The sequence below is a fragment of the Macaca nemestrina genome, chromosome 11 (genome assembly GCF_043159975.1).
Source record: "Macaca nemestrina isolate mMacNem1 chromosome 11, mMacNem.hap1, whole genome shotgun sequence".
NCBI classification, from domain to species: domain Eukaryota; kingdom Metazoa; phylum Chordata; class Mammalia; order Primates; family Cercopithecidae; genus Macaca; species Macaca nemestrina.
The window spans coordinates 62,589,386-62,600,559 of record NC_092135.1 but is presented as its reverse complement, the minus strand read 5'-3'; the positions used below and the strand labels follow the sequence as shown (position 1 = coordinate 62,600,559).

Genomic DNA, 11,174 nt, shown 5'->3' with positions numbered 1-11,174 from the left:
GAACAATAAAATTACCACTGTATTTATGAAGCAAAGAGGTGGTACCACTTTTCTTCTTTGGCTTCCTGAGTTCAAGAGAAAATAATGCCCTCATCTTCCAGCTTAGCTCTGGCAGCAGAGATAATTCAGTGGGTGAGGAAACAGAGCTGTGTCTGAAACACCAGTGTGGCAAATGGCGATTGTTAAAGAACTATGGATGATGAAAACGTTTTGCAAAAAATGGCCCATTCTTTTCTTGGCATTCATATAAATATTTCACATTTATTTTTGTAGGATAATAACTCTGCACATAATGAACAGAATTCCCAAATACCAACTCCAACTGATTGCCCATCATTCACTCTTATGAGACAAAGTTCTTTAACATTCCAAAGCTCTGACCCAGAACAGATGCGACAGAGTTTGCTGACTGCAATCCGTTCAGGAGAGGCTGCTGCCAAATTGAAAAGGGTAAGTCTTCTTTATCAGATGGGTGACAGTGGGTTTATTGTCACCATTGTCAAACTAATACTTAGGGTAAAAATTTTCTAGCATGTAAATCTAAATAGCATTCCCAAAGTTACTCTTTTATGTCTTTGAAGTATAAGCTGAAAGAGTTCCAGAGTCTTACATGTACTTGAAAAATATGTCAGGTCTATTTTCCATAATATGGGCCAGGTGCAGAACTTGAATTTTGTTCATTCTTATGTAACTATATAGAGAATGCCCTGGGCTCTTATTTTAAGAGATTATGCTAGCACCTCAAGAAAGACTCTTTGGAAAATACCTCCCTGTTCCAAAAAAGGTAAATTAGTGATAGGAACCTACAAGTTTGTAGTCATAGCTCTTGCCATGATTAGTCACTGCCATATGTGAGGCTTAGGGAAGAGTTTTATAGGTTAAACCAAAAAAAGTACAGAATATCTAGAGAATGTAGATGATAAATAATGCAGAAATTCAATTCTTAGTAATGTCCTGCCAAAGTTTTCTAGCTCCTGCTTACTGTGGGGTAGAATAAAAAGAGGAAATCTGCTTTTTCTCAGGAAAAACACCCAAGTGTCACAGGGAATTCTTTTCAGGTGAATTTCCTCCTTGCGTTCCCTTCATCCACTGAGAAGATGTGGTGAAGCTTTGAACAAGGCATCAGCACTTAACTTAGACTCTCCAGAGGCAGTCCTCTCCCTAAACCTTCTCCCCTTAATTCTCTCCCCTTAATTCTCCTGGTTGGAAGCACCTCCGCATCTAAGACAAGGAAAGTACTTATTATTCCATTAACTCCTGAGGCATTTCATTTTGTGAATTCCTTCTGTGATCGTTTTAAAAGTCATTTAGAGAATAGTAAGAGACTTGTTGAGCACAATATTGAGCTCAACAGAAATTAAATCTGCAAAGGAACAGGAATGCTACAAAGATAGGAAAAGAAATGGGGAAAGGCTTTCTGGGCCTTTCAACCGTATCAACATTGGCCAAACTTGACTGCGTAAGCCAACTTCCTCGGTGTGTATGTGAGGAGGTATGAGTGACAGCCGTTCCTTCCCAGAGGACTTGGCACCCTGTCTGGGCAAACATGGAGACAAGGCAGAATACTGGGTGCTGTCAGGAGTGGAGGAAACAGGAAGGAGTAATACAGTGGATTAGATTTGAATTTTGTAAATTATTTGTAAAGTCTGATTTTAGTGCCTGACAGCATAACAATTTGGTATAGTTTTTAATATTGAAATTGGTTTTTCATTGGTCATAACAAATTTATATTTTTAGAGAAGGATAAATACCCATGTTAATAAATTATACATCCTCACTTGTGAAAAATTTTCTCTTTCTGATCTTGTGAATTAAGGATGAGTTTCAAACCAAGAACTACTGGTTGCTCAGTTCAATAAATTTGGCAAGCATTTTTAAAGCACATAAGTAACAAATATTGTACTAGATACTGAGAACACAAAAATGAATAAAATGAAGCCTCTGTCTTCTGTGCATTCACAGCCTGGTCCTGAGATACAGTGGTATATTGGGGCCATGGGAGAACCAACTTACTACACAGAAGCTGATTGCGATGCCTTTATACTAGGTCAGTGAAGATATTCATCAGTTTCAATGAACTAATTGCAGAAAACTGCATTAAGTTGGAAATGCCTTTTTGGCCAACAGAATTATACAGGCCAGCAGCTATATACTTGGTGTGTTATGGGCCCTGACTTGGCAGTCCTTTCACACAGACAACTCTCATTGCTTCTAGAATGAGCTGAATATGAATCAACATAAAAAGCGGGCACTAAATGATTATCCTATAATTGTTTCCTGTTTAAAACTAATTACTTTAGGTTCTATTGAATCTAAAATTTTCTCTCTTTCAATGGAACCTTATTGGTAGCTCTGAGTATAGTGCCAGATTCTAATTTTTTTAAAATAAAAATTCCATCTATAATCCATCTCATTTCACTAAAAATGGACATGGTATCTAGTAAAGTTCATAATATACAAACTTCATGACCAGTACTTTTCACTTCTAGTTACATACCCTAAAAATGTTATTGTGTACCAGGACTCTCACACATAAGAGTGTTCATGGAATATTATTTGTAAAAACTCCAAATAAATATAACCCTAATATCCAATTAGTAGAATTAATAGCAGTATATTCAAATAATGGACAAAATATAGTAAAATGCAATAATGTGCACAAAAATAGATATATATGCGTAAAGTTTGACAGCATACAAAACTAATTTAGATTATTTAGTGATGCATGTATAAGCAGCAGTTATTTTTAAAAGCAAGGAAGTAATTACAAAACTTATGATAGCGCTTACTTCCAGAGGGGAAGAAAAGGGGTCGGTGAGGGCTTATTGAGGTAGGCTATGCACACAATTTAAGGGGCAATCAAAAAGCTAAGTAATCCACGTAAATGTTATTTATTGTAAGGCAATAAAAATATTCAATATAAGGCTAAAATCTATGATGAAGAAAATACCACAATTTTAAAAGACGATTAATAGGAAACTTGGAGGTGTTTTTTCTCTTGACGTGAGTGGTGCATTGTAAGCATGTTTGTTTTTCACTGGGCTACGTATTTACATTTAGTGAATTTTTCTATATATATATTCTATTTCAAAAAATTGCAAAAGGAAGTAAAAACGTGCACAGGCAGGCTCTTAATTTCTTGTGATCTTTGCTTAAGTCCTGTGTTTCTGTTCTGTACTGAAGATTTCTTCTAGTTTCTTTTAAATTCTGACATTTCTTTTATAGAACAACAATTGTATTGCCAAATAAAATCTCTGGTGATTTTGATGGTAGGTTTAGATTGTTCATCAGAAAGTTGGCTCTGTGTTTCTCTGTATCTTGGCACCCAAATATTCAATTTAACTCCAGGTACCCACTTGTCTTATGGCTCTGGTTCATATGCAGGCAATTAACCTTCATTATAATGGTTGGTTCACAATAGAACAATTATCTAGTTGATTACTCTAGTGTAAATGTAGTCATAAATATGCCATTTTTCTTCATGTTTCAGAAGGAATTTTTTTACATACCTTACCCTACTCAATCCCCATATAGTCACAGAGATTAGTCTTTTCTTCATGTAAAGCATTAATAAATCGAGCTCAGTATGTTATAAATTGTGTGATGTTAAGGTTTATATATGAATCAGCAAATTATTTACAAAGAACAAGACAGATTAATTCATTACCCTTGGCCTGTGTTGACATAAGAACAACTTTGGCTTTCAGTACTTGATGGTCTCTGATTTACTAAAAATCAAGTTATTACCCCATTACAAGTAAGGTCTGAAAATAGTGAATCATATTTTGATATTTATCGCTATGTATTAAGTGTTTTTCAAATGTAAGATTTATCTTTGGTTCAACAGAAGGTGGAGGGAAGGAAAAAACTGGGTAAGTCATACAGAATCTTGCTGGCTTGTTTTGTTTATTTAATTAGTTTTTTAAATTCATATTTCCTTAGTTTAAATTTGAACAACCAGAGTTTCAGGTTGGCAGCAATTTCTACGTTTTTAAAGTAAATGTAAATGATAGAAATTTTCATAGTTACATTCCTTGTGGAAAAAAAGAAAGCTATGTGGAATTCCTAAAAATTCTTTAAACTTCAAGAGTAGACAATCAATTAGTAGATATTCACATCAGTAAATTCTTAAATTTTTTTTTAAGTATCTGTATTATAAGTGTAATATGTTCCTCATTCAAAAACATTCAAGTGATACCTTCTTTTTTCTTTATGAATGTTTGTAAAAAGTTACCATATTCCATTCAAGAAATATTTATTGAGCACTACACTGTCCCAGGCACTAAAATAAATATTGATATAAAGTTGGTATAAACTGGCATTAAAATCAGTAAGATCTCTGCCCTCAGAATTTATAAACTAGTATTTTAATGATGGCTTCTTTTGTTTAAAAGTTTAGTAAACCAGTTTTTAAATAGTAAAGAAGATGTCATTTTTCTTCAAAAATAACCATTCTTGATAGGTTGCTCTGTAAGCTTCTAGGCCACTTTTGTAATATGTAAATGTATTTAATTTACAAAATGGAATACTCTGCAAATCCATTCCTAAACAAATGTCTCTTCGAAGCTTTTTCAAACTGTTAAATATATGTATCTGTACTATTCTTTTTAAGATTACATAGTATTTGACTTTATGAATGTAACATAGCTTATTTGTTCCTTATTGGTGGTCGTTCAACTGGATTCTATATATGGTGCTACAATGAGCATCTTTTACTTGGAGACATTTAGAGCCATCCATATGTTTTCTAAATGCCTAAAACAAATTTTCCCCTTCACAAAGAATTATGAGAACTGCAATTTTGGCAAGAATTACAAAATAATTCTCCCGTACACAGAAACATTTGGGACCAATGAAAGTCATTACCTCTGCAGCCAATTAAACCTACTGAGTTCCTTTCCTTATGGGGGCCCAGTGTGCAGTGGCTGCAAACAGCAGCCTCCTTGGTAGTGTATGCAACCTGTTTCTTATATAGGTTGCTCTAAGGGACCTTGGTGATAGGCCTTTCAGATGTATGTTCATGTCTCTGACCTTGCACTACCTCAATGTAAGCTCCAAACAGGCATAGGAGGTGTCTTTGGAAAGCCCCAGGGTACTGTGGCCAGGGTTCACATTGGCCAAGTTATCATGTCCATCCGCACCAAACTGCAGAACAAGGAGCATGTGATTGAGGCCCTGCACAAGGCCAAGTTCAAGTTCTCTGGCTGCCAGAAGATCCACTTCTCAAAGATCCACTTCTCAAAGATCCACTTGAGACTTCACCAAGTTCAGTGCTGATGAATTTGAAGACATGGTGGCTGAGAAGTGGCTCATCCCAGATGGATGTGGGGTCAAGTACATTCCCAATCATGGACCTCTGGACAAGTGCCGGGCCCTGCACTCATGAGGGCTTCCACTGTGCTGCCCCCTCTTAATACTCACCAGTAAATTCTACCTCCTCTCCAAAAAAAAAGAAAAAAAAAAAAAAAAAGAAAGTCATTACCTGTCATTTGTTGGCTATTCTTGGAAAGAAATCTCACAGGTATACTAAACAGAGTGCAGATGAGTTTTCCCTTCTGCTGGTGGCAACTCTTCTTCTCACCCATTTTCTTTTAGGTGTGTAGCGTCAATCACTCTGCTCCATCCTGGATTCATCAGACAGTCGAGAAAACTCATTAGTTTAGATGACCAATCTTTATTTAGTAAAAGGCAAAAAACGAAGCGCAAGGAAGCCAAGTCCAAACTAAATTTGCCAATTTCATTTTCCTTTTAACCAATTTACTCGGTTGCTAGGAAAATCTGTGGCCATTTGTACTCTAGTTGTCTTCTTGTGAGAAGATGATAGTGTTTAGTTATGAACCTAAATTAGTAAAATTGTAATCTAAATTGTCTTAAAATATCTTTATTATATTGCAGGTATGATATTTCAAAATACAGATATTTACTATTCATAATCCAGATGACTTTACATTTTTCAAAAGCTGGAATTCACACTATGTAGAAAATTCTTGTTTTCGTGTTTTTATTCACTTATAGTTTGTGAATAGAAGACTTTACCATAGAATTTTGAAACTTAGGAGTTTACTTACTAAGAAAAAGAAAAAAACTCCCTTTCAGTCTGCAATCATTTGGCTTAACAGTCACAGATTTTACTTTTTAAATCCTTCACATGAAAACATTTTTAATACCAAGGACTCGTTTTTTTGTTTTGAATAAATAGGGGGCCATGGGGAGGGGGATTTCATGTTAATTTATACCATCAGTACAAAACTTTGTAAAATTCATTGTTTTGTGGCATTCACTTTATCTTTCTACATTCTCAGAGGCAGTTTTGGGGAGCCAGAATTACAGAATTAATCTAGCTAAAAATGCTGTTTAACAGCTTGGCTTGCAGTCTGTTTGTGCTCTTGTCCTTTGTGTTGATTTGGTAATTTTGTACAGATTAAGATGTGTTAACGGATTATTTAACTTATTTGTTGTGAAAATAACAACTCTTTTTAAATTTTATGGTAGAATGAACGTTTATTCTTGATTATAATTTATTAAATAATAAATACTTAGCATTTACAATTAAGCAGAAGTTAAAATGTGGTAACTGTTGAAAATTAGACAGCTGTCCCATTTTAAATTGATGGGTGCAAAGTGTGTTTCTTTCTCTTAGGTTACCATTCCATCAAATACAATATCTGTGAATGGAAGGTCAAGACTCAGCCATTCCATGTCCCCTGATGCCCAGGATGACCGTTAAATGTTACCCCGCCACACCACTGCACTTCACTTCCACTTCAGACCAACTTCATACTAATGGAACATTTTGGCAAATGTATATTCAGATGTACACTAATATATTATCTGTTAAAATATTAGAATTTGTGCCGTGGCTTTTAATGCCAGAAGAAAAGTTACCAGAATTTATAATTTATAATAATTTTTTAATCTTTTTTTTTTTTTTGCCTTAAGTGTTGAATATGCTGCTTTAGAACTTTAAAACAAGGTGTAAATGATTTTCATTTTTTACAAATGAAAAATAATCACTTTGTATTGATTTCACTTACCAGCACATTCTCTACAATGGTGACTTAGACAAAGGTATAAGATTCACAGACTTATATTTGTATGACATACAACTAGGACAAACATAGATATGACATTTGCTGCCTCAATGTTGCAATTGGAAATATTTATAAGTTATATGAAAGCCTGTTTTGTGCTGAAAGAATAATTTAGAAAACTAGTGATATCAAATAAGTATATTCAGTTCAATAATTGTTTTCAATGATGAATCACTTAGTGTGAAAGACTTGCCTTGTGTATTCTTTGTGTAATTACAAATCACTGTCAATTTTATGGCAAGCTCATAGTATTTTAATATTTTATTAACATGGAACTCTTGTTTTTTTAATCTTTAGAACTTAAATTCTACAAGAATTTAAAATATTTTCTGTATATAATTATGACATTGTCACACAGAAATTACACATTTTATGTGCCAGAAGACTTAAAAATCTTTCTGTGAAAATGCTGATATATTGTGACAGTTATTTCACATTTGATATGTAGAGAGGAATAGGGGTTAGTTTATGTTTATATTGAAAAACTTTAAAGACTATTTGGAAGTTCCAGAAATTCTGGTTTTAATTCAAGTAAAATGATAAAATAGTCATTATATAGTTCAGATGCTAATATCCTAAGTAATAATATATATTTACATTGAAGCTAAAACTGTTAAGCAAAACAATGCCAATTTGTCGGCTTACAGCTCTTCTGGAGTCTAGAGCTTGTTGGTGTTCTGTCCCTACTTTAAGAATTTAATTGCTCACTTATTCTAAAAGCTTTGTTCAAACAAGATGATATTAAATTTGTTTTCACTAAAACTACTGGGATATCTGCCTCTTGGGGATTTTTTTTTCTATTTAATAAAAGTAAGTTGTATATTTGGGGTGCTTTTTAAAAAATATAGTTTCTGTCAACCAGAATATTTATTTCCCTTACCTGATGCATACATTTCTATTAGCCAGTGAACAAACAAGAAATTTGTAAAATTTACCATCTATCAGGGATCCCTAGTGTACATTTAAGCCCTGGCATTCTGACTCCAAAATGCATGGTCTAAGCATGTAAAATATTTAGAATAGTTCCTGATACATGGCATGGCCATCTCAAATGCTAAATGTTGCTGCTGTTTTCCTTGAATCAGATGGAGAGATCTTCGTATATAGATACTTAAGTTATGTTGTTATAAGCAAGTAGAGAAGAGTGAATTTTTTAAAAAAATTGTGTTGGCATAAATATCTACTAGTAAACATATGAATTTGGATCCCTAATTTAAACCGTCATATATTTGAGTTGGATTGAAGACTTAACTAAAAGATAAGCGACATGTAGGATGTTTTCAATATATTAATATATAAGAAAGGCTTAATTTATGAAGATATAAAAGTTCCTACAAGTCATGATGTCTACCTAATAGAAATATCAGCACATTATTCTTACAAGAGGGAATTCAAAAGGCCAACAAACATGGAAAAAAAATACCCTTCACTGATAATCAGGGAAATACAAGTTAAAAACATGGAAAGGTGTCACATCAAATTAGCAAAAACGTAAGTTTCAAAATAGCAAGTGTTGTCAGGAACATCAAACAGTGGGAACTCTAACTGTTGGTGGGAAAATACACTGGCTTGACTACCAGTTCTGCAATATCTAGTCAAATTAAAGATTCCCTACCATGTTACCTTAAATAAGTACTTACGCACATGCATAAGGAGACATCTACAAAAATGTTCATGGCAGCCTTGTGTAAAACAGCAGAAAGGGGTCCTAACCCATGCTCAACTTTGATAATGCATATATTCATGTGATAGACTTCCACACAATAGTCAAAATGAACAAGTTAGAGCTATGTGTGTCAGTATGAATACATCTCAAAAATAAGTGACAAGAGTGAGTGGTGGAACAAGGCATTTTACGAAATTAGTTATATAAAGTATAAATATAAAAAATGATACTATAAATTATTGCTGTATATGTAGAAAAAAATATTTGCTGATGGTTACCTGTGGGAACCAAGAAAGATTGAATTGAGGAGATTTATAAGAGGCATCAATTGTGTTTGTAGTATTTTATAAACTGCTGTTTGAAAACAAGTGCTTATTCTAGATTCTAGTATACTTGTAGTTTATAATTAAAATAATGTTTTAAAGGTCACATAGGATTTAGGGGCTATGTATATAAACCATTAATGCATTTATGTTCTGAAAAGTTGCCTTATCTACACCATTTTATGAGAATGTGTGCTACCATCTCAATGGGGAAAGAAATTTGTGACAAGTAGTTTTCACTCATCCTAAAATAACAGCACAAGTAAGATAAAGGAATGGTCTAGAACCAACTTTTGACTTTCATGCATAATTTTTAGCATCTAGGCATTTTGCTTTTCCTTCTTTTCCCCCAATCAAGTTATTTCTTTATATAATATTATAATTCAGATTATATATATATATATATGATAGAGTATAAAATACATTCTTTTTCATCCCCAGCATCCCACTCCCCTCTCTAAAGATAGCTGTTAATATTTTGATATGAAGCTCTATATAGATGTATTTATTTGAAGTACATTTGTGCAGGTGTGTTGGGGGCTTTTGTGTGTGTGTGTGTGTGTGTGTGTGTGTGTGTGTGTGTGTGTTTCTTAACATGAAAGGAGTCACACTCTAATACTGTTTAACAACTTGCCTTTTATACCAGCAGTGTTTTGGAAGAGCTTTTCTTTTTGCACATACAGATCGATCGTATTTCCGTTAGCCATTCTATTTTTTCTTGCTGCGGTCCATAATGTTGGCTGGAGTGAAGAGATTGCAGTTCAGATCACAAGTCTGCCACTCATGAGTCATGGGATCTTGGGCAAATTACTTTCTCTATGCTTCATTTTGTCTTCTGAAAAATTAATTAATATGAATAAAACTGAACACTTTTTAAAAATGGCAGGTAATTCATCTTTTAAAGTTACCTGATGTCAATATTATTAGTGAACAGGTGTTATTTGCCTAATACACTCCGTATTCTTTGAGTAGTGACCCTTCTTCCGATTTCACTTCTTTATATACTGCCAGATCTGGCCTTGGCCACTAGGCACTGGCAACAGCATATACACTCTGTCACCTTATCCAAGTCCTTGAAATGAGACCAGCCTTTGTCCTGAGACTTAGTTACTTATAGGTGCCTAAAACCGAAAGTGTCCCAATTGATACAATTATGTGTCTAATGCCAGTTTACTTTCTACCCCCTACCAATAAAGAAAATAAGTATCAAAGAGCTAAGAATCAAACTCATCATTTTAAAAATCTACTGATTTTGATAACTGACTTGACAGAAAAGAACTTGCAATTTGAGGTCATAGTGAAGATTTCCAGGATCAAAGTGGTTTCTGAGGTTTTAGATGTAAAAATAGTTCCTATTTATTTGATATTTCAGAGTTTACAATGAGATTTTTATTTGATCCACATATTTAAAAGGTGTGCAAAGATTGCTACTTTACAAAGGTCACACAAGCAGAGGAGTCTCAGAGTCCCACATCCAATTGCTAGTCTGTTCTTCCCTGTAACTAAATGTAGCAAATGATGAAGAAACTGGTGCTAGATTTCAAGGGATACCAGAATAGGAAGTTATTTGTTCTGAATCTTCAGTTCGTTTTCCTTTTCTCTTAAACGTTACCACTTTCCTGCAAATTTCCATCCTTAATATGTTAGACTCTTCATATAGATACATTGTGTTTACAACAAGGAAAAAATGCCACCATGTGCTCAGAACTTTTTTGACAGGTATTTTGAGAAGAGTTGTGGAACATTCTGGTAATTTGTAGAGATCTGTTGGCATCTCTGCTTCGCAAACTGGAAAAAATTTGGAAGTCTTGCTAATTACTTTTCTTGGAGAAGAAAAAAAATGCTACAGTTGCAAACAAATGTATAGTTTTCAAAAGAAGCAACTTTTTTGCTCCCCAGTTTATTCTTAGTTTCCAGCCCACGCCTTGGGATAGGCATAGTGATGGCCTCAATTCTTTCCCTCTCTTGCATCCATACCTTTTGCTGTGTGACTTTGCAGCTCCTCTCATTAAAGAGGCAGAGACCCCTTTCCTACCCATAGAAGCAGGTTTTGAGAGTAAGAGAATGAAGTGAAAATGACACTGTGCCAGTTCT

The 11,174-nt window shown here is 34.1% G+C and overlaps 1 protein-coding gene and 1 non-coding gene across 12 annotated transcripts in view; both read left to right on the top strand.

Annotated features, from left to right (window-relative positions):
* Window positions 1-7,869, top strand: part of LOC105483322 (cordon-bleu WH2 repeat protein like 1) — a 161,649-nt gene extending 153,780 nt beyond the window's left edge. For all 11 annotated transcript variants that reach the window (XM_011744146.3, XM_011744149.3, XM_011744144.3 and 8 more), the window contains 2 exons: window positions 274-450; window positions 6,641-7,869. In XM_011744146.3, the coding sequence (XP_011742448.2) occupies window positions 274-450; window positions 6,641-6,727 (264 nt within the window). In that variant the 3' untranslated portion in view covers window positions 6,728-7,869. The remainder of the gene's footprint in view (window positions 1-273; window positions 451-6,640) is intronic.
* On the top strand, window positions 4,869-5,003 carry LOC112426979 (small nucleolar RNA SNORA70). Its single transcript, XR_003018386.1, has one exon. It is a non-coding gene; the product is annotated as a small nucleolar RNA SNORA70 (small nucleolar RNA).
* Window positions 7,870-11,174: the final 3,305 nt, after the last annotated feature.